This window comes from Castanea sativa, chromosome 10, assembly GCF_040712315.1.
Source record: "Castanea sativa cultivar Marrone di Chiusa Pesio chromosome 10, ASM4071231v1".
Taxonomy (NCBI): Eukaryota; Viridiplantae; Streptophyta; class Magnoliopsida; order Fagales; family Fagaceae; genus Castanea; species Castanea sativa.
Window position 1 is genome coordinate 16,020,961 of NC_134022.1, and position 27,581 is coordinate 16,048,541.

The 27,581-nt window shown below is 35.5% G+C and overlaps 3 protein-coding genes across 8 annotated transcripts; all 3 read left to right on the top strand.

Annotated features, from left to right (window-relative positions):
- Positions 1–1,496: 1,496 nt before the first annotated feature.
- LOC142614228 (LIM domain-containing protein WLIM2b-like) lies at positions 1,497–3,077 on the top strand. The gene is made up of 5 exons (XM_075786793.1): positions 1,497–1,704; positions 1,912–2,011; positions 2,120–2,142; positions 2,248–2,337; positions 2,676–3,077. The coding sequence occupies exons 1-5, from the start codon at positions 1,570–1,572 to the stop codon at positions 2,949–2,951; spliced, it is 624 nt and encodes a 207-aa protein (XP_075642908.1). The 5' UTR covers positions 1,497–1,569; the 3' UTR covers positions 2,952–3,077.
- Positions 3,078–4,907: 1,830 nt separating this feature from the next.
- LOC142614103 (uncharacterized) lies at positions 4,908–11,739 on the top strand. Of its 6 annotated transcripts, none has more exons than XM_075786651.1 (14): positions 4,908–5,349; positions 5,598–6,368; positions 6,448–6,575; positions 6,655–6,775; positions 6,865–6,963; positions 7,097–7,390; positions 7,463–7,570; positions 8,576–8,647; positions 8,905–8,991; positions 9,268–9,339; positions 9,442–9,531; positions 10,309–10,377; positions 11,235–11,303; positions 11,389–11,739. In XM_075786651.1, the coding sequence occupies exons 1-14, from the start codon at positions 5,083–5,085 to the stop codon at positions 11,518–11,520; spliced, it is 2,379 nt and encodes a 792-aa protein (XP_075642766.1). In that variant the 5' UTR covers positions 4,908–5,082; the 3' UTR covers positions 11,521–11,739. The 6 variants fall into 6 exon arrangements, with proteins under 6 accessions (XP_075642766.1, XP_075642764.1, XP_075642769.1 ...); XM_075786649.1 differs by having other exon boundaries at positions 4,911–5,349; positions 10,270–10,377; XM_075786654.1 differs by having other exon boundaries at positions 4,911–5,349; positions 11,446–11,739.
- Positions 11,740–22,109: 10,370 nt separating this feature from the next.
- On the top strand, positions 22,110–27,364 carry LOC142611886 (tetraspanin-10). The gene is made up of 11 exons (XM_075784039.1): positions 22,110–22,342; positions 22,819–22,931; positions 23,053–23,107; positions 23,190–23,245; positions 25,524–25,571; positions 25,802–25,850; positions 25,983–26,066; positions 26,161–26,228; positions 26,597–26,722; positions 26,813–26,888; positions 27,002–27,364. The coding sequence occupies exons 1-11, from the start codon at positions 22,289–22,291 to the stop codon at positions 27,065–27,067; spliced, it is 795 nt and encodes a 264-aa protein (XP_075640154.1). The 5' UTR covers positions 22,110–22,288; the 3' UTR covers positions 27,068–27,364.
- The last annotated feature ends 217 nt before the right edge of the window (positions 27,365–27,581 follow it).

Consider the following 27,581-nt stretch of genomic DNA (forward strand, 5'->3'; position numbering starts at 1 on the left):
CATTTAAATAAAAGAATTGATAAGCACTTAAAAATTAAAAATAAAAACCTAAATCTGTGGCTCTTTCTAAATGGATGGGAAAAACTTTATTTGTGAGACTCTTAAGTTGATGGAAAACTTTCTCAAAAAAAAAAAATTGATGGAAAAAAAAAACTATTAGTATTTATTTATTTAGTCAAAATTTCGTCTATTATTATTTGAAAAAAAAAAAAAAATCTCACGTCTTATGCTATCTAACTAATTTTTGGACATTAGAAACATCAGCAAGTATCAATTAAGATACAAAACTCTTGGCTATAAATCCATAAAATTAATACTCTATAACTGTGCGAAGTTATATTATTTGTATTATATAGCTATAATTGGTTTGTGTAATACTAAACATTTAGATATTATTTCATGAATTTTCTTAACAAGTAAAATGATGTTCCGTTATGGTTATTTTACTTTCTAAAATGATTTTTATAAATTGACAGATTGTTTTTAGTAGTCTTACAATGAATAAATCTTGGAAGGCCATATGAAATTTATATATATCAGACGAAGAATTAGTGCAAAATTCTGGTCCTCAACATGATTTTTATACTTATATGTTGTAATGGTTCTTATTATCCGTTAGTTGCTTCACTGTTGTGAACTGTTGTTGTTGTTTTTATTTTTTTTAATTTTATTTAATAACCAACTGTTGTTGTTCATTACATTTGTAATATAGGTATAATTTGTCAATACCACCGCACACTTTTGATGTGATGGTCATTTCACAAGTATAAGTGCTAGTGAGATGTGGGGGTAAGGGTCGGGATTCAAGTCTCTGGAAATGAGCATCACACACATATACATTTATATTAGGCTAAAGTAGAATTTATATCTTGTATAAAAGAAAAAAGGAGCTATCATTTGTCAATAGGCAATGTCAATATCAGTCATCCAAAAACTCAATTACAAATCAACCCTTACGTGAATATCTAATTCTATATAAATGATTTGTATTAATGTACCACATTAATCCATGCACGTTAAAAAGAGCCAAGATTAGCAAATCATCTGCTCGACGCTGCGAGAGTATCTAATAATTACTAATTGATTAACCGCACAATCCACAAGTCTCAAACTCTTACCTATGAATACTGATGATTGGCATATGACCAAGATATAGTAACTAACTTAATTAAGTTCCATATAAATAGAGGAAGGTTGTTACATTTATCCTTAATTCTATCTAGACAATGTCTGAAGGACCTGGTCAGACTATTTTACATCTCCTATTGTATTAGAGCACTAAAATTTGTACGCTCCAAAAGGAAAGGACCTGTTATCACCTTTCCTCCATATGGAACCTTTGCCGCTCATTGTTCCATTTCATTTTGGACCTTTGAAATCTACCTTTGACATTCACAAGAAAAGGTAGTTAGCGATGATCTGGATGTGTGAATTCGTTTCAATCTCAAAAACTGAATTGAGATTAGAACTCCTATGATTTCTTGCTGAATGGTCATCTTTGCAAATATTTATTTAACATAAACAGATCAAAGTTCTGTTGTTAGTTTTGTATACTGCACAACAAAAAAGATGGCATTCAGTGGGACTCTGCAGAAATGCAAGGCTTGCGACAAGACTGTTCATGTCATAGAATTGTTTACAGCTGATGGTGTTCCTTATCATAAGACCTGCTTTAAATGCAGTCACTGTAATGGAATTCTAGCGGTATGCTACATCTTTTTTTTCTCAATTTTGTTACATGGAAATTAAGGAAAAGACAATTTAATTTCTTTTGTTAGCTCTTAGATGGGCCCTCTAAGATTGAGAGGGGTGTGGGGAGACCGAAGCTTAAATGGTCAACAAAGATTTGAGAATGAGAACTTGGCTAGATTTTGAGGCATTCGTGTTTGGTGACATTTGTCTTAATTACAGATGAGTAGATACTCCTCCATGGATGGAGTCTTATACTGCAAGCCTCATTTCGAGCAACTCTTCAAGGAGACTGGTAGTTTCACTAAAAAATTTCAGACATGTAAGATCAATTTTGCCTTTTAATTCTTATACCATTGGCATTATATCTAGTCCTTTTATTTTCCAGTTTGAGGCTAACAATGTGTTATTTTCCATCATGGATGATCAGCTGGAAGGCCACAAAATGATCTGGTAAGTTCAACTTCTATCTATTTCATGTAGTCTCAGTTCTCTGAAATATGTTTAATTAGTATGTTTCTTCATAGCTTATGAACATTCTTTTCTTATTTTCTACAGAATCGGACGCCTAGCAAGCTCTCCTCCATGTTCTCTGGGACACAAGAGAAATGTGCAGTTTGCAAAAAAACAGTATACCCGCTGGAGAAAGTAATCCTGTTCTTGTCTTTTACTATTCCTGGCTCACAGCCATACCTTTTATTTTCTCCATCTACAAAGGCATCATATGCACTCAGTCTCACACTCACACACACACGCATATAATGCACCATTGCACACACATGTATATATTAGAACATTTGATTTTGTATACATGGCACCAAGTGATTTGAAATTCAATTGTAATTTTATTTTTATTGCTTTGTAACAACTAAAAGAACCTTTTTTGTAATAGCTTACAGAAAGCTTCAAATTGCAGGTTTAATATAGTTTTTATAGACGACATGGTGGGCTGAAAGACTAATTAAGTTGAACAAAATTTGTAATAGGTGACTATTGAAGGAGGTTTTTATCACAAGTCATGCTTCAGGTGTGCTCATGGTCGCTGTTTCCTTACACAATCATCCTATGCTTCTTTGGATGGATTTCTGTACTGCAAGCACCACTTTTCTCAATTGTTCAAGGAGAAGGGAAGCTACAGTCATCTAACCAAAACTGCTTCACTGAAAAAAAATGGAGCAGTGTTACCTGAAGTGAAACATGAGGAAAAAACAAAACTATCAACAGTACCAGAAGCAGAACCTGGGCAAGACCAAGAGCAATAGTAAAAATGTGAACCATTAGTGTCATCAACTTCCTTCTTGTTCTCATTTCTCCAGGGACACTACGCCATGTGATTAGGGTTTGGCACTGCCCATTTAGCACAGTGCGTCACGAGGAAGTTCTTGTGTGATTGGCTCATCTGTGTTTGTGACTAAGTTTTGTTTTGTTTGTTTTGCTTTTCTTTTTTGCCTTCCTAACGGGGCATTTAAATGTTTTGTGGAAAGGACTCAAAGATCTTGTAATGAATTAAATTAATTTATTGCTTCATAAGTCATTCGTATCACCAAGATCTTGTAATAACATTGTGTATTCTTCTTTAGTGAACAAAGATTTAAATCCCCTTTCTTCTTTTAGTTAATCCAATTATACACACGCACACACATAGGGTTGAGTTTGAATTACACCTGATATAACTCTAAGCAATATTACATCATCTAATAACTTATTATTGAATTCATATTTTGAAAATTTCATTGTTGAATTGCATATTTTATATGCTCTTAACATGCATGTCATTTTCATGCATTTAAAAAATATTGGATGGAGTAATATTACTTAAAGTTACACTAGGCGTAACATGACACAATTTTGGAACTTTATGTATTGAGTACAACCTTTATTTGACACTAGTTTTTTTCTTCTTGACATAAATTAATCTCTCTCTCTCTCTCTCTCTCTCTCTCTCCCTCCCATGATAATGATATAGGTTATTTTTGTGTTTATGAGTAAGAGCCCTAGAGACCCAGCCAGGTATATTGTAGGCTTATATAAGGCTAACCCCTAATTACTATAAATACGCTACTTAGGGTTCATCATTGCAGCACAATTTTTTTTTTTTTGAAGGAATTATTGTAACACACTTGATCATATACTAAAGATATAGTTGTGGACGTAGATTATTAGGTTGAAGTACATAATCCTTGTGTTCTCCCTTTTCTCTTACTTTCATTCTTCGCATCTTAACATCAATTTCATAATATTTTCTTCTTCAATTTTAACAAATCATATGATTAATTATCAAGCAACTAATGGGGAAAAAAAGGCAGATTATAGTAGCTATAAAAACTTGATTGGTCAACACTTCTTTGATGTTTCCATGAAAGACATTTGGAGTTCAAATTCTCCCTCCATTGTAACTATTGAATTATCAACAAAAAAAAATTGAAAAAAAAAAAGTATAAATAGCATTTTCATGTATATGTGAAAGATGTTGAGATCATATGTTGTACACTCGAGCTTGAGTGAAACTTTTGTAGGGAAAAAGAAGAAAAACTAATTTATTTCTATATTTCTTTGTTTTTATTTTTATTTTTATTTTTTATTTCTAATTATTTTATATATATATATATATATATATATATATATATATATATATTATTATGTAAAAATTGTAAGGGCAAAGCCCGTCATTCCACACTAGTAGTATTTAAGGGTGCGCACATTGCAATGCGCTTTGAGCCTGTGAAGTGCAGTTTGCCCAAAACCCTCATTGCGCATCACCTTAATTAATAGGCTATCTCATCAGTTTGATGTAGTTTAGACCGTGCAATGTATTAAGGTATGGTTGGTTTCAATGAATTCTATGTTGATAAAGAGGAAGAGTTTATCTGCTCTTAGGTTTTTTATATATAGCAATGTGTAGGCAATGGCAAATAAGATTTTTATTATTATTTAAAATTAGTGATACCAATCGTTTCATATAACATACATTAAAAAAATCGACAATTGTGTCGTTTTTGCACTTATATGGATACAGTGAATACATTTGGCGATTGGTTTTGGTCGGTTTAGTTGCAGTGGAAGCGGTTTTTTTTATATCCATTTCCCTAAAATATTCTTGTAGGAAAAAAAAAAAAAAAAAACCTAATGATATGATGCCACGTGGCTTTCCCCCCAAATAGAAATAGAGTGCCCCTATTCTCTTTCCCCCTTCCTACTCCTTAGTCGTATTTGTATCCGTATCCGTATCCGTATCCGTATCCGTATCCGAATCCCATTCCCATTCCCCTTCGGCCTTCTCACCCAATCCACAACTCCCAAGCTCCTTAAACACTCACAGACTGAAACAGTCACACAGCTATGCATTTCATTTCGGACGCAACCACCGTCTGGTGAACACCACACTCAGAAAGAATGGACGGTCTGATTGGTCTCACCAGTGCAGCAGCAACCAACACCAACAACACCTTCTTTACCCGTATTATCCATTCATTTTCATCCACAACTACAGCTAGAACCAGAACCATCTCTTTAACTCGAAAATCCCAGAATGGAAAATTCATAGTTTCAGCTTCTAAAGAAGGAGACACTCCCAAAAATCCTAAACTCGATCGCTTGGACCAAATGGAGCTCAATTTCGGTCAGTTGCTTGGCGAGGACCCCAAACTCACTCTTGCTAAGGTTTCCCTCTTTCGCTATTATTTACATACACATGCACAATGACAATGACAAAGTTGGTGCTTCAGATAATGGTGTAGAAAAGCAAACCCACATGTATTTTGTTCACTACATAGCCCTCCTTCACTGCAAAGTTGTTGTCTTTTGTTCTTTTTGGATTATGTATTGTTTATTCTAATTATGTGTGTGTGTAGTGTTTGATTGTAGTTTTAGTCATTTTATATTGAAAATTGTATGTTTTGGTGATTCAGATAATGGGTAGGAAAGCAAACCCAGATGCTTCGTATCTTGAAATTGAGAAAAAATTTTATAAGAAAAAGGGTAAGTTAGTGGAAATTAAGGAGGTTCCTTTTGACGGGTCGAAGGAAGTGCGGACTTCCAGTTCTTTGGATGGTTTGGATTTGGTTCGACCTGTGCCAAAGAAAGGATTCGCATTTAAAGCTGATGATAAGCCGATGGAGATTAAAAAACCAAGCAAACCGGTTGGGAAGGCAGTGGGTAGTAACAAAAGTAGTATTCCTAATGTTATCTTGAGAAAACCAACCGTGTTTAATGAGGATGATGTTGGAGAAAAGCCATCAAGGTTGAGGATTAAACCAAATTTGTCATTGAAAATGGGGAATGGACAAGTGAAAGATAGATTTAGTGACATGACGTTATTGAGGAAGCCGGAGCCAGTAACTGTCAATCAATCTATTGAGAAGAAACAAGAGCCCTGTGGTAATGTGGATGACAAAGTAGTTGATGATCTTGAATCAAAGATGAGGAGAGAAGAAGCAAATGACAAAGTTAGTGATTTTGCACTGTTAAAAAAGCCTGAACCTATGAGTGTCAACACAAATCTTGAGAATAATAGAGAGCAATTTAGGAGTGTAGAAGTTACAGTCCAGGATGATATTGAAGAGAATGCTTTGTCAGGCTTATCAGAATTTACTGCAACCGCCAACACAACAAAGAACAATTTCAAGGAGATCATGGATGGCTTAATTTCAAATGGAAGCGAACAAGACAATGACTTTGTTGTAGGTATTGCTCTATATTGCATTTTACAATTTTAATTAGTTGAAATTGTAAACATTAACATTCTGCTTGGCCTTTTAGGGATTACAGTCACTCAAGCTGAGTGATATGGGGTCCAGTCAGGAGATTACTGCTTTGAGTGATACCTATGCAGTAGATTCCAGAGTCAAGTTGTCCACGGAAGCTGCACTACAAGGAAAACCGAAAAGGTAGTTGAAGTCATTCTTTTAATTTGTTGATTTCTTTTGTTGCTAGTTTTCTTTTCATAAGCAGGTTGCTTTATTATAGATTAGACCAGTCTGTGAAAAGAACACAAAAGTCTACTAGAGAAGAGACAGTTTTTGTGAATCCTAAAGGTGATGGTGATGCTGTTGAGTTAAACAATCTTGTTGCTACATCACCTTTGGAGGTTAGATTAATTTCATTGTGTAGTTTTGTTTAATTTGAGCAATGGTGTGAGATGGTCCTAGGTGTTCATTGTATGTGTTTCATTTGTAGGAAAGTGGAGAAATTGATTGGACTAAGGCCGAAGATCTGGTTAAGACAGGAAATAGGGGAGAAGTGGAATTAATAAGCTGTAGCACCAGAGGTTTTGTTGTAAGTGTACTTTAGCCAGCAATCAAAAATAAGTCTTAGTATAAGCTGCTTGCTTCTCCTTTGCAATACTCATTTACAAGTTAATAATTTCCATTTGTATTACCTTTTTGAATCTGATTGGACCATTTTACAGGTATCTTTTGGTTCATTGGTAGGGTTTTTGCCATACCGAAATCTTGCCGCCAAGTGGAAGTTCTTAGCTTTTGAGTCATGGTTGAGACAAAAGGGTGTAGACCCATCAATGTATAGACAAAATTTAGGAATTATTGGAAGTTATGATGTAGCAAACAAGACTCTTAACTTGAGCTTAGATCAAGAAGTTGATCTAAAAATTGGGGGAGAAATATCAGCAGATATGAAGTTGGAAGATCTTCTTAGAGTTTATGACGAAGAGAAAATCAAATTCTTGTCATCATTTGTGGGCCAGGTTTGGAAAAATTGATTTGATGTTGAAACTTGACTATTTTATTGTGAATATTGATCAACTTTGTACTTGCAGAGACTTAAAGTAAATGTGATGTTGGCAGAAAGAAGATCTAGAAAGCTTATATTTTCAGCAAGGCCAAAAGAGAAAGAAGAGCTGGTTGAGAAAAAGAAAATTCTCATGGTTAGGGGATATCTCCAGCAGTGACATTTCTTGTATTCTTTTGTTTGTCCTTGTTGTGTTTGTATACTTGCTCTTTAAGTTACCTATCAAAAAAGAAAATATTGCTCTTTTTTAGTGCTTTTAAAAAAGCTATCACATTGTAGCAGAAACAACTATATCCATCATATGAAATTTAAGGTTTATTAATCTTTAGTTTTTCATGCTTTTTCTTTTCATATTTTAGCATGCAAAGGGTGCTGGTAAAATGTAGCATTTTATGAACATATAGATATATGCTAAGACTTTTTATGATTTAATTTTGTTTGCGTTTATTTTCATATATATATTTAATGTAGATGACGTTACAGTATTTCCTTTCCCTCCAAGATGTAATTTAGGTATCCTATTTAAAGGCCCCAAAATTCACTATTGAAAATGGTTGATCATTGATTAGTAAAATTGGGTTGGAAGTTTCTTTTAGTGCTCGGTGTTGATCACTTCCAACTAACCTGTCAGTATCTAGGTTCCTATCATTCTTCCAATGCTTGGTGCTAAAGCCAAGGTTTTATTTTTCTTTCCCACTTGGTACTAATTCCAAGCAACCGTAGGTACTGCTTCCAAACAACCTTAGGTGTTGACTCCTTGATTCTTATCCTTCTCTCTACGTTTGGAGCTGACTCCAAGCAACCCCAAGTGTTGATTCCTAGGTTCAGATCCTTATTTTTCCTTTTGGTTTCCAAACACTAAATCCCTTTTGAGAGTTTATTGTTCTGCACCCATGTTGTTGGTAGGAAGTGTGATAGTATCTTTTAGTACCTAAAAGCATACTAAAGGGGTTTACTTTTCTGGCTAGAAGCATGATGGGAAATTGAACCTTTCAAGCTCAACATGACATATCCTTTGCATTTTTTTTTACTAAATGGACATCAGTGTTACCCTTCTGTATTTTAAGAAGCTAGTTTATTATTATTCAAAAACTTCTTATGAATTTGAGTTATGACAATCTTGTGCCATTTTTTGTAACAGGCTAAACTTCAAGTGGGGGACGTTGTGAAATGCTGCATCAAGAAGATTACTTATTTTGGTATTTTTGTGGAGGTAATTAGTCAAAGTTTTGCTGCTCCTGTTACTTCAAATCATTGATTTTGCAGTTTGTAAGGAGCTTTTAAACACATAGAAGGGGTGTTGGTTAACATATTGGAATACCATGCTGTGTGGTTTTGAGCTACCTGCTTTGTCATACTTTTTAAATGGGTTACAACCCCTACTTCTAAACATGGAACTATGACTTTGAGATATGGAGTTCTTGGCAGATTCTCTTTTATCAAAATTTTTACTTAACTTTACTAGTGCAGGTTGAAGAAGTGCCTGCATTAATTCATCAGACAGAAGTATCATGGGATGCCACTCTGGACCCTGTATCATATTTCAAAATTGGTCAGGTATAGTATTTTACTGAAGGATCAAGCTATAACAAATTGAGTGTTTTTATTTCACTTGTTACTGAGACGAATTCTGGTATTTTGGTTTCATTTAATGAATCTTGGCTGGGTATAATGTTGTATATCTTCCTGTTAATCGTTATGTGTCTTTCTTATTTGTCATCTCGTTTCAGTGCTTTACATAAGGCAAAGATCACTTTACATATTCTCCGTGGTTCTGGCTACGTCTTCTCTTGTAATTTATTTGGAATTGAAAGAAAATCTTTCTGGTCTCAGGTCGTGGAGGCAAAAGTTCACCAATTGGATTTTACACTTGAACGCATTTTTTTGTCATTGAAGGAGATTACGGTAACTAATAATTTTTTTTTTTGCTTCTCTATGTTTGAATTGCTATTTCAGTTTATGAAAATGTATAAATTATATACCAAAACAAATACTTTTCTCTTGCAGCCAGATCCATTGATTGAGACCTTGGAGTCTGTGGTTGGTGGTCGTGATCCCTTGGATGGGAGATTACAAGCAGCCCAAGCAGAAACTGAGGTTATTGTTTTCACCCTTAATAGGATTCTTTTTCAAGCGCCCTATGAGTAGGAGCATTGATGCAAAGACAATTTTATTTAATTTTAGAAGTTGATTGTTTATACTATTAGTCCATTGTATTTTATTTTAGGTCTTCTAAACTAATTATGTTATTATTATTTTATTTATTTTCTAGAGCCAAGGTTATTTATGTAGTTCAATAATTAGTTTTTGGCCCAAGTCAATCAGAACTAAGGTGTAGTCCTAGTAGTCTATGTAATTGTGCTATTAGCACTCCAATGCAGCCATATTTATGGTGAATAAAATTTTTATAGGAACTTTCTTGTGGCTTGGTGCTAAGACAATTTTTAAATTTACTATCTTGGTGCTGTTGCAAGCAATTTTGATGTCGTTTCATTGGTTTAAAATATAAATAATAAAAGAGTTAACTGAAAAGTTTTTTCAAAATTCACTTTATATTACATTACTTAGGAAAAGTGCATAACAATCAAAATAGTTTCTCTAACAAAATTACTTAAGTGATTTAGGAAAAAAAAAAATGAAAAGTTTTTTTCAAAATTCACTTCATGACAATCAAAATAGTTTCTCTAACAAAATTACTTAAGTGATTTAGGAAAAAAAAAATAAAACGAGAGCATTTAATTGTTATATAGCACTATTATATAATTGGAATATTCTGTACTTGGTTTTGTCATGTCTTATTGTTACCATGTGATTTATATTTGGTATTTTGAGCAGTGGGCTGATGTGGAATCTCTTATCAAAGAATTGCAACAGATTGAAGGGATCCAGTCTGCATCAAAAGGCCGTTTTTTCTTGAGCCCAGGTTTAGCTCCAACATTTCAGGTACAAAGATCTAGATTCCGAGATATAATGTGGTGGGGAAAATATTTAATAAGTGATAAAAAATTTTAAAAGAAGATATTTGCTTCAAGAAGTGCCAGTTCACAATTTGTTGTCACTGATTACATTTTTGGCTAATGAATCTTTTGTAATATGTTTAGTAAATTTGAGTTTGGCCCACTATTTACTGGGATTAAGTGTAGGTTTAAAATCCTACATATGGATGTGAAAGAGGCCGTTAGAATGCTCACTGTGTGAATAAGTCAATATGATAATCATAGGGGCACTCCTACTTGTCACATGTTCTGGTTCTTTTGACTGTACTGGCAATACCAAGGATAGCTTGTCTTGTCACATAACCGACATAACACACTCCGATGGGTCTTGAACCCACGACCTCATCCTCATCTTGGCACTTATAAGGGTAGGAAGTGCCAGTTGGCTAGAACTCATTGGCACCTTCACTATTGAACATCTAAAGAAAATACTTCTGGTTTGGTCCAAGCCATTGGTTATATCTTCTTAATGATATATAAAGGAACCATAACACACTCAGATGGGTCTTGAACCCACGACCTCATCCTCATCCTCATCCTGGCACTTCTAAGGGGAGGAAGTGCCAGTTGGCTAGAACTCATTGGGACCTTCACTACTGAACATCTAAACAAAATACTTCTGGTTTGGTCCAAGCCATCGGTTATACCTTCTTAATGATATATGAAGGAAACTGTAAACAACACTTCACCATCCCCATCCAGCTTATACTAACCTAAAATTTCTGTTTATTATTTCGCTGAATATTTTTGGCCTTTTTGTGTTAGACTCGATTCATAAAATGTCTCATTTATCGTCTGGTGCAGGTGTATATGGCATCCATGTTTGAGAATCAGTACAAGCTACTTGCTAGATCTGGAAACAAAGTACAAGAGGTAAATATTTCAGAAATTTATTGTTTGGCTGCTGTCCAACAGAACTAGATTACTCAAGCTCTCATCACTTTCCTCCATTATCCAGAAATTTGATCTTGCAAAGCTTAAATATTCTCATCCTTCTGTGCACTATTCTGGGCAGGTGATAGTTCAAACATCACTGGGTAAGGAAGAGATGAAATCTGCAATCCTAACATGTACCAACAAGGTGGAATAGTTGTTTGTCACTCTCTGTTGATTGTAAATTTCATTGGGGAATGCACAAATGACTTTGGGAGTCATCTTGGGAAATCCAGAGGAAAAAAATTATGGGGAAATCATTTACAACGTGACAATGGTCGGAATTTTCTTGTTCGTTTATAGAGGCAAGTTTCTGTAAATTCTTTCAAGTTGTAATGTAAAATTATAATTATATAATCATTCTTATTTTGATCCAGTATGACAGTTGTACCATTACTTCTTTATTGATATGTGAATTTGAAATAATTAGGTGTAAGATATCATTTCAAATCTGTAACGAGTGTTTCTAATTCTATTTAAGCAAAATTGCAAGAACTCCAAAGCTCACATGATCAAGTGTTATTAAATTTATATCAAGCAATTTACATTAGTAATTGTCTTCAAATCTCTTAATTTTAAATCTTTGAACCCTATAAAAACTCATAGCAATCCCGTACTTAATGAATATATCTAGCAGTTATATGGAACTTTTGTTTATTTAAGAAGATGGGAATGAGAATGGGAATGTCCTTGCACAAATTTGTAGCTATAATAATGCTTAGGCTAACCAACCCCCCCCCCCCCCCCCCTTTTCTCTCTCTCTCTTAAAGTTACTAAGCTATAAGACTCTTGGCCTTAATGTTCTCTCTATGCATAAGAGCATTAGTATCCAGGATGTCAAAAAAGTTCTATTTTACATCCAAAAAACCTACTTTATCTATTTTATCATCTCATTTTACAAGTCTCTCAACATCTCAATTTCTATTTTTACATGCAACTCAATAAAATAATATAAACTATACCAACAAATAATATAAACAAATCAATTCTCACTTCTCTATGATCTATTTTTTATTCTTTCTCTCTCTTCCTTTCTCTCTATTTTTTTCCTTTCTCCATTATGCTACTACTACTGCCTACTAGAGTCTTGCTCTCAGTCTTGCTTTCCTCTCTGTGCTCCAAGCAACAAACTCGTCCATACCAAAATCAACAAGCCTAGCAACCAAACCCATCCATACCCAATCTCAACAAAGCATCCAAACCCAAAATAATCACCCAAAACCAACAAATAAACTCAAATCAGATGAACCCAAAACTAATGATTCAAATCCAGCCCACACCGATTCAACAACCCAGCCAACACCTAAACAACCACCATTGATTCAAACCCAGCCACCACTGAAGGGATGCTCGATTCAATACCAGAACTGAAATCTAGCCAACACCGAACCTAGCAACCACCAAATCTCCACGATTCACCACCCACGGCCATCCACCACACCAACCCCAGTTGCACAAACTCATTGCACAACCCTAGTCCACCACAAAAAAAAATCCACCACCACATAAACCCACTGCACAAACCCAATGCCAATCCGAAGAGAAGAGAAACGGTAGAAGAGAGAATGAGAGAAATAAAGTAAAGAAAAGGAAGCAGAGAGACAATTTGAAAGTGAGGAAGAGATAAAAGGTTTAGGCGTGTATGATTGAAAGAGAGAAAAGGATAGATATTTTTTTTGTTTCTATCCGGAGCTATAGTAGGTTCTAAATTTGAGAACCAACTGTTTATAGTTGGTAAAAAAATATAGGTACCCATACTCGGATGTTGCTCATTTTTTGTTGGTTGGTTGCTAAAATAGCAACTAGGATTTTTACGCCCTCTTAAGAGCATTCATAGCAGTGGAGCTAAAATTTTAGCAATTTAGGTCCTTAAAAAGTTATTTTATCTATTTTACCTACTTATTTTACAAAACATGCTGCAGCAGTGGATTTATTTTAGCTTTCAATACAATAAAATAATATAAACATCACAATAAAATAATATATTTACTACAATAAAATAATATATCCCACTACCCAAAAAATATTTAACCACAATTTAATTAGAAAGGCAAATAAATTTTTTTTTTTTTTTTATAGCTCTCAGCTACAGTGCTCATGTATTGATACATGAGTACTGTAGCACTTTAGCTAAATTTTTTTGCTTTACCTCCACTGCTGCAGGAGAATTTTTTGTGTTTGAGTGGAACTAAAATAACTATATAACTATTTAGCTCCACTGCTGCAATTGCCAATACTCTAATATCTGTGGCAGCTCCAAACTCTCTCTCTCTCTCTCTCTCTCTTAAAGTTACTAAGTTATAAAACTCTTGGCCTTAATGTTCTTTCTATGCATAATATTTGTGGCAACTCCAAACTAAAGGCCACAATCTTCAATTAGCCACCATCACAAATTTATCCAAGAAGTAATATTGGTCTTGTGCTTGGATTTCATGGTGTTCGATCATATTCGTAGTGGATTCCAAACAATTACCGGGGCTACATAAACATTCATCTAGACATTTGCCCAATTCTAAAATAATATTTTAATGGGATTGGCCAACAACCCCTGTAGTCTAGTGGCTTTTTAGGGGAGATATCTAGGGTTTGATCCTCTAACATATATAGTGTGCATTTGGGACAAGCTCAAAGTTTCGGCTTATTTGCAATTTTGGCTTATTTTTGCTATTATTTATGGGTCTCACTACACTTTTTGATATTATTCATGGGTCTCATTGTATTATTCAGCTAAATTTTACTTTTATCTACAATACTTTCAGCAAAAAAATTTTAGTTTCAACTAAATAAACTGTTTCCAAACGGATACTATAGTGTTGTAAATAATAGTAATAGCTGATGGGGCAGAATATGGTCTTATTTGGGTGTGTGCAAATTGATTACCAGGGAAGGCTAAAAAGCATGAGGTTACCTTTAGATGTCAAACAAAAATAGATAGCAAATGAGAGAGGGATATTATCTTTTAAGTGTAGTATATTAGATTTTGGGTCCGGTTAATGTATACATCTATTTTTTATTTTTAGAAACAAGACTTATATTTTTATTTAAACCAAGTTAGGCTTATCAGCCTAAAGTACATGATAAATAAGTGGTGGAACATCCTCCATCCACATGACACAATTTGGAAAATTAATTGACAATCTAGTCAAACTATGAGTTACCTTATTACCATCTCTCTTTGGATAAGAGTAAAGCAATTTTGAGAAAAAGTTAATGCATACCCACAAGGCATACCTTAACCGTTCATTTTAGCAAAATTTTCATGAAAAATTGAAAATGCTGTTAAAAAATTAGTCACTTTTTCATTTTTCTATAAAATTTCCTAAAATAGTTTATTAATGAGTTACCTTATTACCATATCTCTTTGTACAAGAGTAGAGCAATTTTGAGAAAAAGTTAATGTATACTCTTAGGGCATACATTAACCACTCATTTTAGCAAAATTTTCATGAAAAATTGAAAATGCTATTAAAAAAAGTAGTCACTTTTTCATCTTTCTGTAAAAATTTCCTAAAATAGTTTATTAATGTATAACATAATCCTTAATAAAAAATACCATCTTCGAAAAACTCACAAAAGAGAATAGAGTGTAGGTGGTTTTTAGATAGAGAGAGATAGGAGCTCTGAAGAAAGTGACGCTCTGGAGAGAAGTACCAAAAAATTTAAGGAAAACCACTACGTAGAAGACCAACACTCTGGGAATTCTAGGGTTGAAGCGAATGCGTTCAGGAGCTACAAGGACAAGCTGGTTGGGGATTTCCCAGGCGCGTACGAACAAGCCTTTGGTTTTGATGCTTCTATGGAGGAGGAAGTAGACTCTGACTGTGAGGAGTCTAGCCTTTGTGAGGGTATGGTGGCTATATCTCTTTCGAAAGAAGAGAAGACAAGAATTCCTGAACCTTGGGGGCAAGCCATCATTGTTAAAACGTTTGGGAGGAAAGTGGGATTTATGTTCTTATCTTCTAGACTAAGGAGAATGTGGAAGCCAGTTGGGAGAATGGATTGTATTGACCTAGGCAATGATTTTTTCCTTATTAAGTTTGAACTTCAGTCTGATCTTGAAGTGGTTTTAAAAGGGGGACCATGGTTTGTGGGCCAACATTTTCTAGCCATTACGAAGTGGGAGCTTGAATTTAAGGTGGAGGATACCTCACTCTCTTCTGTGGTTGTATGGATTAGGTTGCTTGGATACCTATTGAGTTCTATGAACCCACCATTCTCAAGAAAATTGGGAGGGCCATTGGACCTGTTTTACGTATTGACTCTTTTACAGCTAATGGTGAGAGGGGCTGGTTTGCTAGACTGTATGTACAAGTTAACATTGATTAGCCCCTTATTAATTCTGTGAGGATTGGCAAAATGGTCCAACCAGTCCAATATGAAGGTATTAGTATGCTATGCTTTGCTTGTGGCCATTTAGGTCATCGTATGGGTAACTGTCTTGTGCTGATTAGAAGCTCTGATGGTGCTAATTTAAATTTCTCCCCTCCAAACTCTTTAAAGAATCTGTGCTCTGCTAATTCCTTGGAGAGTGATCAAATAGGTAATTCCTTTAAGGAGCCTGATTCCCCCACTCTTGATAAGGTGATGGAGCCTGAAGCCACGGTGTACGATGAATGGATGGTTGTGACATGAAGGAAGAAGCCCAACGAGAATGGTAGAACCTACTTTAGAGGATCCGGTATGGAGGATGCTTGGGGACAGGATGTGCCATCTTAGCCGAAGGACCCCCATGCAATCCCTCGAGACATAGCCCCTAACAACCGAAAAGATATGAAAAGAAAGGCTTTTATGCCTAACGTGGGGAAGGACAGACTGCATAAAAGGGCAAGTCAAGGGAAGGCTTTTGGCAGTCAGAATGCCCTAAGGGGCAAAAAAGATTTTTCCTACAAAGCTCCTAGTAAAGTGCCTAAACCTAACCATAGGAAACCTGCAGTTGACCATGTGGGTAACCATAGCTTGGGATGGGAACAAAACAAATGGCCCCCTAAGCCTCTGGTTAACACTAACCCCATCATTAGTTTTGGTGCTAGGTCTCCTGAAAATGACATCTTAAGACTTCCATTGGGCGAGATTGCTAAAAGGGAAAATAATCCCAGTGGGGAAATAAACAATTGCAAGAATCTAAAGGGACCCAATGGAGATTATGAGGTGGTTCAATGCAGAAGAGATGGAGACATGGAAGAACATCTTCCCTTTAACAGAGGTCAGTGCTCGCTTGGATTACCTTCCTCTATCTGACAAAGCGTGGTTCACCACTCCAAACCCGTATTGGCACTTCCTAACAGATTAGCCAAAGTTTCCTCCCTTAATATCCCGGCAGCAAGGGTGTCTATTCGGGCAACCCTTCTGCTAAAAATCTTTGAGTGCCTTAGAGGAAATCTTTTTGGAACCCGTGATTTTGCAAAAAATTATGCTGGAAAGACCCATCAAAATGGCTCTCATAGGGAATCTGTTCAAGGTGAAGCTTCTGCAATTCTCGGCACCATTGATAGCACTCACACTGGATATATGCAGCAACCAAGGTTCGATGGGAGTGTTGAAACATACGGTGAATCTTTTCCCGGAGATCATTCGGGAGAAGAGAGATTTGAAACATGCATGGGCGTTGAGGGAGACGAGGGAAGAGCCATCCTAAACATGTTTTGATGCTCGAAACACTCTCAGCCCCATCATGAATATTTTGATCTGGAATTGCAGAGGGGCGATAAAGCCCAATTTCAAGAAGACAACGATGGACCTTGTTGAATGGCATCAGCCAGTCATTTTTGTTATTACAGAAACTCAGATTGATGGACTGAGAGCAGATAATATTATCAAGAGCCTTCCTTTTGATGAGGCGTACTCGATAGAAACAATTGGATTTGCAGGGGCTATCTGGCTTTTATGGCGCTTAGACTTTGTTGGAATGGACATCTTCTCAGCCACTGAACAAGAGATCCATGCCATTATTCAGGTTAGATCCCTCTCTTAATCTTGGCTTCTTAGTGCTATTTATGGTAGCCCTTGATTTAGGGAGCGATGTTTGTTATGGGATAAATTGAAAACACTATCTGTGAGGCATAACCTTCCTTGGGTGGTGATGAGAAACTTTAATTATGTTACTAAGGAAGAGGAGAAATTTGGGGGTAATGGGATTAGTAGTAGAAGGGTTAATGCCTACAATGAATGCATGGATTTTTGCAACCTTTTTGATATGGGGTTTTCTAGCCCTAAGTTCACGTGGATGAATTGCCATGATATTTCGGACTTAATTCAACAACGGTTAGATAGAGCTTGGGTTAATGCTGGTTGGAAAGCTTTCTACCCGGAGGCTATTGTTTCCCAGTTAGCTCAAATCAACTCGAATCACTACCCTCTCATTCTATCTCTAGACCCTAATCTTGGTTAAAGGAGGGCTAGTTCGTTTCGGTTCCAACCCTGTAGTGAAGCCATGATGGATTTCCTAATATTGTGAGGGAAGCCTGGGAGGGTAACCAACAAGATGTCTGTTAGGTGGTTGATAGTTTCATTCAGAAGGCTAAAGCTTGGAATAAGGAAGTCTTTGGAGATATTTTTTGGAAGAAAAGTAACTTGACTGCAAGGCTTCTTGGGGCGGAGAAATCCCTTGCAAATAATCCCTTGCAAAGAATGATTGACATTCATAAATCCCTCTTTGGAGAAATGGAGAAAATTCTTGCCTTGGAGGAGGAACTCTGGGGAGATGAAAGCTAGGATTAATTGGCTTATCCAGGGTGAGAGGAACACCACCTTCTTTCACATTACTGCTTTGAACAGAAGGAGTAGGAAAAGTATTGCTGGTATCAATGATCCTTATGGGAATTAGGTTGTTGATATAGATAGAGTTAAAGAGATTTTCCTTATGGGCTTCAAGAGACTTTACACTTCTAATTAGGTCTTGTGTGATAGGATCCTACAGTCTCCTCTACCCTTTAGTAATACTCTCTCGGATTCTGAGGCCCTCAACCACTCCTTGCCTCCTTCGGATGCTGAGATCTTGTTTGTCCTCAATTCTATGAATCCTTTCAAAGCTTTGGGGCTTGACAGGCTTCATGCTGTGTTCTTCCAGAGGTTTTGAATGGTGGTGGAGGAGTCTATGAAATTGGAAGTTAAAAAGATATTCCAAACAAAAAAAATTCCCCCTTGGCTAAACAAAACCCTTATAGCTTTGATACCTAAGAAATTAGGACCTGAATCCATCAGCCACTTTAGGCCTATTAGCCTTTGCAATACTTTATATAAAATTGTATCCAAAATTCTTATTCTTAGATTGAAACACCTCATGCCAAACCTTATTTCCCCCTCCCAAACTAATTTTGTAGCTGGCGGAAAAGGTACTGATAATGTTATTGTGGCACAAGAGATCCTATACTCCATGGAAAGAATGAAAGGAAGGACAAGATACCTGATCATTAAGATCAACCTTGAAAAGGCTTATGGCCGTATGGAATGAAGCTTTATGAGGAACATGCTTCTTAGTCTTAATTTTCATATGGACACGGTGGAGTTGATTTTGAGCTACATTTCCACTACCTCTGATTCTTTTCTCTTTAATGAAGAACAACTTGAAGAATTTTAGCCTTCAAGATGACTAAGGCAAAGGGATCCGATATCTCCTTACATATTTATCCTTTGCATGGAGTTCCTGAGCTCCTTGATCAACAAAAAGTGTGAAGATGGTGAATGGGGTAAAATGAAAGCCTTAAGGAATAGGTGGGGTTTCTCACATATTTTCTTTGTGGATGACCTCCTTTTGTTTGTTAAAGCCACCCAAGAAAATTGTGAAGCTATCTCGGAGGTCTTGGAGGAGTTTTGCTCCTTAACGGGTCAGAAAATTAGTAGTGCGAGTCTAAAGTTTTTTTTCTCCCAATGTGTTGGAAGAAGACAAGGCAGTTTTGGCTCACCAACTAGGAATTATTGAGACAAACAGCTTGGGTAAATATCTTGGATTTCCCCTCAAACACAAGGGAAGAAATCGGAATTAGTTCCAATTTGTTATTGACCGAGTTCAGGAGAAATTGGCTGGATGGAAATCTCATTGCCTTTCTCTAGCTGGTAGACTAGTGCTTCTCAAGGCAGCTGTTACCCCTATTGCTGATTACTATATGCAATGTTATAAATTACCTGCTAGAATCTGTGAGAGAATAGACAAGCTTTCTAGAGACTTTCTATAGGGCTCGAATGAGGAAAAAGAAGACTTCATCTCGTGGGTTGGGAGAAAGTGACCAATCCTACTTGTCTTGAGGGTCTCGGCATATTCCAAGCAAAAGCTAGAAACTAAGCCATACTGGCTAAATTGTGTTGGAGAGTTGCTTCGAGCTCCGATGCTGCCTAGGCCTAAATGCTTAGTGGAAAACACTTGACTCCTGCCAGATTGAGTGAAAGGGGTAGAAAGTACCCTGCATCTCGCACCTGGAGGGCTTGTAAGGAAGGGGGTGTGATCTTTAATAAAGGGCTGAAATGGTCTATTTCCAATGGTGAAATGATGAATGCTTGGGATGATTTTTGGCTTGCCTTGGGGCCACTTAGGAACCAAATCCAAGGACCCCTGGTAAAAGGGGAGGGGCGCTTATTTGTTAAGGAATTCCTCTCGGATGGTAGAAATATGTCTTTTGTTCTTCTAGACTGGATATCACAAGAAATGAGAGGCATACCTCTTGCTTCAAATACTGCCCGTAAGGATATGCTATCTGGGCTTACTCGAAGGATGGTACTTCTCCCTTCACTCAGCTTACATGCTTGCAAAAGATTTAAACCCTTTGAACTTGGCTACTCCTAAGCTATGGGTCTGGAATACAAAAACCACACCTCGAATTAAATTTTTTCTGTGGCAATGTTACCATGGCAACATCCCTACAAAGGAAGTCCTGGGTTTATGGGGTTTTAATCTTGATAATACTTGTGAGCTTTGTGGTAGATACATTGAAACCATTATTCATGTTTTGCGTGACTATTTTGTTGCGAGGAACGTTTGGAGGAAGTTGGGCATTAATGATGCAAATTAGGAGTTTTTTGACCCCCCCCCCCTTGCTGAATGGCTGAAGAAGAATTGTGGATCATCAAATGCCTCCATTCAGCCTTAGATTCTCTGGAATTTTATCTTTCCCCAAGCTGCCTGGTAGATTTGGCTTTACCGGAACAATTTTATCTTCAGAACTGGAAGGATTAATGATTCTATCCACGTGCAATGCATCAAAAAAGGGGCTGAGTACTATGCTATTGTCCCTGGAAATACCATCAAACCTCCCAGAACCCAGATCCAAGTTAAATGGACTAAGCCTAATCCTAGTTGGGTGAAACTGAATACCGACTGAGTTGTGTTTGGGGAACCCAAGAAGGCTGGTAGGGGTGGGGTGCTGTGATGTAGTAATGGAAATTGGATTATTGGCTTTGCTAGAAAGCTTGGCGCTGTGTCCAGTGCCATAGCGGAGCTCTGGGCCCTCAAGGATGGCCTATCCTTAGCTAAGCAATTAAACCTCCTAAACGTTAACATTGAATTGGATGTTGAACTTATTGTGCATTTACTTTCTAACCCCTCCACTGTTAATCTTATGCTTGAACCTCTCCTTAATGACTGCAACACCCTGATCAGATCAATGCCTAATTGGTCTATAACCCACATCTTTCGAGAGGCAAATAGAAGTACAGACAGGATGGCAAAGATGGGAGCAAATCTTGTTACTGACTTCCAAATTTTTTATAAACCACCGCCTGTGGTGGATAATGTGCTAGCTTTTGACAAAGCTGAGCTTTTTTGTATTAGACTTGCTGTTTAATGTTATTAATCCCGTCTTTCACCAAAAAAAAAACCAAATCCTTAATAATTTCCTTAGATTTTTTACATTTTTCAATCAAATTTAAACACATAACTACATTACATTGAATTTAATTTTCATTAAAAATGATAATACTTTTTTGGTTTTATTGGTCAATATAACCATATGTTTGATTTTTTTTTTTTTTGAATTTCATTTGGTAACTTGTACTACAACTAATTACCTATAACTATGTTTTGCCATTACAAATATTACTCAACTCCAGCACTTCATCCAATTTGATATGAGTGTATGATAATGAATTAAACTATGACGCAGTAGTTATTACTAATAATTTAATCAGTAAAATTATTATATATATATTTAGTTATCAATTGAACCCCAAATTACTAAGTAATTTAATATAACAAGTTTTGCTAATTAATTGTTCTCTCTTTTACAAAACAAAGTATACATATTTTGATTATTAAGAATTGTAAGTTCATTGTTTGACATGGTATTTAGACTTCAGAGTATGTCATTGAGTGGCATTTTATTTAACATGCTAAATTCATAATAATTTGCGTAGCCTTATTCATTATTATTTGATAATATCACCAAAATATTCCTATATGTTATCTAATGTATATGTTGCCTTTATTTATTTTCTCAAAAAAGTGAGAGAGAACGTATTTGTTGTGTGACTCATAAAAAAGAAAAGAAAAAAAGAAGACAATCGAAAACGACATAGATACACTACATAGCACATACACTACTACACCCTTGCCCTACGGGGAACAAAAGTCTCTTTCTTTTTCCAACCGTCAACGTTTTTAACGTCTACCTTTGACTTCGAAGTTAGATTTCTGTTAAACGGTGTCGTGTCGTGTATGGTAGCAATCTACGAGGAACATGAACCATGTGCATGTCTTTCATGTATTGACGAAAGTGCCCTTCCTAATATAACATTGTCCCCAGACAAGAAAACCCCTTCAGCTTATCCTACTTGCCCTTTTCTTTTCTTCAAGTACTAGTGCCACTTCTTCTCAAGAGTTCAGCTCAGAAGCAAGACTCTTTCTTTATTTGTAAACACCCAGAATTTCTGCCTTCTCTCTCTCTTCTTTGTTGCTTTGTGGGGAAGAGAAGATTGGAAGGTTAGAGACAAAAAGGGAAATGGGTTTAGGAACAAGCACCTTTGTAATCAGATGGATCAACTTTCTCACCATGGTATGCTTCGTGCTGTTTCATGTCACCTTCTTGTTCTTTATATTTCAGTTTTGATTCATTTTGTACATTTTGGAAAAAAGAAGTTTCTTTCTTTTTATGTGCTCCAATTCTTGGTTTTCTCTTGTAGTGTTGTTACTTGTTAATCAGCTCATGTATGGGTTTGTTTCATTTGGGACATTTGATTTTTATCTGTTATTTACTATAGATTTGGGCTCTTGTTGTTCAATTTACCCCGGCATTGGTTTTGTAGTTGATTTCGCAAGTCCTTCTAGATGGTTTTTGCATTATAATGTAGTGGTTGTTAGTTCGTTACCTGTTGTGATTTGGTAATGTGAGTTGTCAAAAAATATGTGGGCAACTCTAGCTAGTTGATGTGTAATTGAAATGAAAAACATGTAAAATGGAAGCAAAGAAGTAAATCTTGTGCCTTTAGTCTTCTCAATAAAGGGTTTATGCTTCTTACGCTCACTGTGCAGCTTTTAGCTGTAGCTGTCATAATTTTTGGAGTATGGATGAGCACTCATCACGATGGCTGTCGAAGGTCCCTTGCGCTTCCAGTTTTAGGCCTTGGTGCCTTTATCTTTGTAATGTAAGTTTTACTTTCCGTTTTAGCCGATATTGATGCCTTATTTTACTGCTAATCTTTTCCCTTCCCCTTTTATTCCCTAAACTTCACTTATAAGTTTTTTTTTTTTTCCTTTGACCTTTAGATCTATAATCGGATTCTTGGGCGCACTCAAAAACAGCTCCATTCTCTTGTGGATTGTATCCTTTCCATAATTGAATATAATTGTGATATCTATATTGTTGCCTCTCTTTTGGGTGCTCCTTGACATTTCACTTGCAGTATTTGATCATGTTATGCTTCATTTTGGTGGGAATCCTGGTATTCACAGTATTGGCGTAAGTATATGTGATGAAGAATGTGAAATTGATTTGTCATCTAAACTGAAGCTTACAATAGGATTTAGATAATTTTTTGCCCTGGAATTTTTTCATTGAAATTTCTAAGCTTTTCTGCAAATGCTATGAAGTTAAGCATGTTATGATTCTAAATAATTTTTGTTACTAACTTATAAATTTCTATTTTAATGTTTCAGATTAAATATAAAATGCCCATATGCCTACTAAGGTGGCATTTTTTTAAGAGATCTATTCATGTGAAAATTCTCACTAGGGAGTATTCAAAAGAAAAAAAAATATCGATTTAATTGGTGTTACTGTTATATGTCTAAAAAAGAATGGAGAATGAGTGGATAATCTCTTGTGACATTGTTTGAGTGCTAAAGTGCTTGGGGATTTAGTTTTTGCTCTTTTTGATGTTATTTGTGTGCTTTCAAAATCTGTCAGCGAAATTATTAGGGAGTGGGTATGGGAGTTTGGTGACAATGATACAAGATTGCCTTGAAAATTTATGCTATTATGCTTGAGGTGGAATTTGGATTTCTAAAGCTTTTAAAGGGTTGAACAACCATTACATTACATTACATTAAGACCACCTTTCTCAGAAGCACCTATATCCCTTTGGAAGTGGATCTTTCCACTACTTTCTTTCATGGTTTCTCTTTTTAGCAAGCATTGATACTATCTTCTTTCTAGCTCTTTAAGGGCTTGAGTCATTGAATATTTTGCCACATATATGGGAGCTTGACCTTTGGTGCATTATAAAAAAATTATTAACTCTTAAAAAAAAAGGATGTTTGTTGAATCAGTTATATGGCTTCAGAACATAACATGGCAACCTCAAAACATGGTGAAAGATGTGGTTTTGAGTTGAGAGGAAAAGTGGAATAATATTGTGTGTCTAATTTTATGACAAACAGGACAATACACAGGCACCAGATATCCCCTTCCAGATTCTTTTGATTTGAATAAAGAAATGGTTATTGACACCGAATGTTATATGTTGAGGAGTATATGGAGTTAGTTCTGTAGTATCTATTGCAGAGACCCTTATACTTATTTATATATTTGTTTTGATTGTTTATTCTTATTAATAATTTTTTATTAATATAAAATTATCAATATAAAAAATATATACTAAAATAAAAGATTAGATTATAGAAATTTAGAAAGTTATTTAAAGGAATTTCTTTATACCTGGTAAACCTCTTAGTAACATATGGTGAACAGTATTCAGGAGTACTAATATATATTAGTATGCCAAAGGAGAGTGGTGCTGAACCATCTCTCTAATTTTCTTTTTAGTAGGAATAATTGGAAGTTACTTATGTGATTACCAAAAAAGAAATCATTGATGAAATTGACTGGAAGCATGGTTGATAGGAAGCGTCATATGCTACTGGAAGCCTCTATGTTGTGTAAAATTGTGTTCCTATGAGTTTTCTGGTTTTCATTGGAATGCATTGCCTTTCCTTAATTGCCAGCTGTTGCAGGGATTCAAGTTGTGGTATTAATCTGTTTGATGTCTTTATGCAACTTCTGTGGAAGTGATTTCTTTGAAGATAATGTTGATTAAATACGTAGATGTGATCTTTCTTAATAATCTGGAGCTGCTGTTATCATTTTCTTCACTTTTACATTGTTTTTTAGTAAATAAAAATTCCAATTTGTTATGTTTTGACTTAAGGAATGCTTATTTGGAATAACAGTAGTTTTAGTATGAAGGGCATGCTAAGATGTAACAAAAGTTTGCTTTAAAATAGGACCGATCTGCAGAAAAGAATACTTGTGGTCGATACCAATTAGTCTATCGAGGATACATAGCTGATCCCTAAGTTCTGGGATTGAGAAGGCAGTGGTGTTACACAAAAGCATTAAATTTATCTGGTTAGGGTGACTCCTATTTTTGCTTCTGATCTAATTTTTTTGGACCATTTGTTTTAGGCCGGAGAAATGTAGTACGTCTTTTGGATCTATTATGGTCTTTCTTCATTTGATATTAACGATATTGATATTCAAATATTTTAAGGTGAATGCTATGAGAAAAGCAGGACTTTGAGTCCAAACAATGACATTATATGACTTAATTTTTGATAAGTAACATTATATGGTTATTTTTTGATAAGTAACATAAAATGACCTATATTCTCTTGGTTATTGGTTTAATCTTCGTTTTTCCTTCTCCATAAGTATTGTTAGAAGTATTCTAAACAAGTAACAAACTCACTTCAATTAGTGCTTGTTTAAATTTTATCTTTCTCTTTGCCTGTACTTGTAGGTTTATTGTAACAAATAATGGAACAGGTCATAGCACTCCTGGTTTGAGGTGAGAATACATGTAATTCACTGATAAAAACGTTATTTTTCCCTCAGTTTGATTTTGTGGTAGTAAAATGCTATTATGCTATTATTGCAGAAATTCCTTTGCAAATGATAAAACATTCCTTTGCAAATGATAAAACATTCATTACTTCTTTTTTGTTTTGATTCTCTTTTTCATGGGTCAACTAGGGTTGGTTTGACATCTGCAATTAATCTCATCTTGTCTATGGTTAGGTACAAAGAGTATCAACTTCAAGACTACCATTCATGGTTTCTAAAACAGGTGAGAATCTTTGGTCATAAGCAATGTGAATAATAGTTTTAAGCAAATTTAGAAAGAAGAAGAATGCAATGTGAAAAATAGTAGTGTGAACTTTGTTATGTATTTATGCTTGATGTTGGACTTTTTGTTTAGCTAAACAATACCCATAACTGGGAGCACTTGAAGAACTGTCTTGTCAAATCTGAAGACTGCAATGACCTATCAAAAAGCTATAAGGTTTCACTTTTGAATTTTTGTATTAAATATGCTCATCTGTCTCCAGTGACATTCCTTCCATTTGGTTTTACATTTTTTTACTTGTTGATTGCAGACTCTTAAACAATATAAATTGGCAAAACTGAGCCCCATTGAGGCTGGATGCTGTCGACCACCATCTGAGTAACTGTCTGACTGTTCTTTGTCAAAATTTCATCCTCCCCTTGTAAATGGTTTTTTGTTTCCTCTTTTTCAAATGAAGATGATTCCTCTACTATGTACATTTTAATAGTCACTCTCCATGTTCAATTTGTCTGTGTTGTCATTTGTTTATGTGTAGAAAATAAATGATCCTCTTCATGTAAAAATGTAACATTCCAACAGTACTTTACATATATATATGTGTGTGTGTGTGTGTGTGTGTGTGTGTGTGTGTGTGTGTGTGTGTGATTACAGTTTAAATTGTGCATTTGACATATATTCAGACAATAATTCAGAATAGTGATGATGTTACTGACATTATTATTTGTTTGAATTCAACTTAATAATAGATGTGGTTATCCTGCTGTCAATGCTTCATACTATGACTTGAGCTTTCATCCAATTAGTTCCAACAAAGACTGCAAACTTTATAAAAATTCGCGGGCCATCAAGTGCTATAATTGTGATTCCTGCAAGTAAGCATCATGAGTTCCTCATGGTCTTTTCCTATGTTTCTTTCCTGTTTAAATGTTTCTACATTTGCTTTTCCTTGATCATGTTTCCAGGGCTGGTGTTGCACAATACATGAAAATTGAGTGGAGAGTGGTAGCAATCTTCAATGTTATTTTATTTCTTCTCTTGGTGAGACTTCCTCTAACCAATTTGTTCCGATCATGAAAGTATCTTTCCATATTGTCCTTTTAGTCAGTACTTCATTCCTTGATGTCTATATTTCATTCTTTTGTGCAATGCAGGCAATGATATACTTTGTGGGATGCTGTGCAAGACGCAATGCTACCAGGGGCCATTCTAAAGTTTAAAGAGGACCCATTTATATTCAGGAACATTCATTTGAAGCGGAAAAACACAATGGCCGTGGAGCTCAACCCATTCACTATTTGACTAGATTTTTCTTGTAGTTATTTTACTTGAAACGAAGCGTTAAGGTAAACTTATTGTCTCATGCAATGGGTTGGAAGTTTGGTAGGTCGTTTCACCAGAAGCAATGAATGCAATTGTGTTCAAATGTTAGCTTCTGATGTTATGTAAACAAAATGTATAATTTATGTAACCATCTGAAATTTGAGTATGCAATATAATCTCTCTCTCTCTCTCTCTGTGTGTGTGACTGTGTGATAAGTAGTTTCTTTCATGTCCTCTAACATAAATAGAATAAACACTAAAAAGTTAGCCCACTAGCTTTAACTCAAAAGACACATTTTTTATTTTTAAATTTAGTCATTAATGTTATTCCAAAGTTACAGCTTCTTTCAAAGGATACCAAGGTTATGTAATCAATCCAAGATTGATACTTCTGGGCTGTCTTACATCAAA

Bases quoted from the DNA above. Each gene is read 5' to 3' on its own strand.
- LOC142614228 (XM_075786793.1), top strand. From the start codon at position 1,570: ATGGCATTCAGTGGGACTCTGCAGAAATGCAAGGCTTGCGACAAGACT. The intron at 1,705-1,911 runs GTATGCTACATC...TCTTAATTACAG, and splicing joins ACTGTAATGGAATTCTAGCG to ATGAGTAGATACTCCTCCAT. The intron at 2,338-2,675 runs GTAATCCTGTTC...AATTTGTAATAG, and splicing joins CAGTATACCCGCTGGAGAAA to GTGACTATTGAAGGAGGTTT.
- LOC142614103 (XM_075786649.1), top strand. From the start codon at position 5,083: ATGGACGGTCTGATTGGTCTCACCAGTGCAGCAGCAACCAACACCAAC. The intron at 7,571-8,575 runs GTTAGGGGATAT...TTTTTGTAACAG, and splicing joins AGAAAAAGAAAATTCTCATG to GCTAAACTTCAAGTGGGGGA. The intron at 8,648-8,904 runs GTAATTAGTCAA...TTACTAGTGCAG, and splicing joins ATTTTGGTATTTTTGTGGAG to GTTGAAGAAGTGCCTGCATT.
- LOC142611886 (XM_075784039.1), top strand. From the start codon at position 22,289: ATGGGTTTAGGAACAAGCACCTTTGTAATCAGATGGATCAACTTTCTC. The intron at 22,343-22,818 runs GTATGCTTCGTG...CTCACTGTGCAG, and splicing joins GGATCAACTTTCTCACCATG to CTTTTAGCTGTAGCTGTCAT. The intron at 25,851-25,982 runs GTGAGAATCTTT...CTTTTTGTTTAG, and splicing joins ATTCATGGTTTCTAAAACAG to CTAAACAATACCCATAACTG.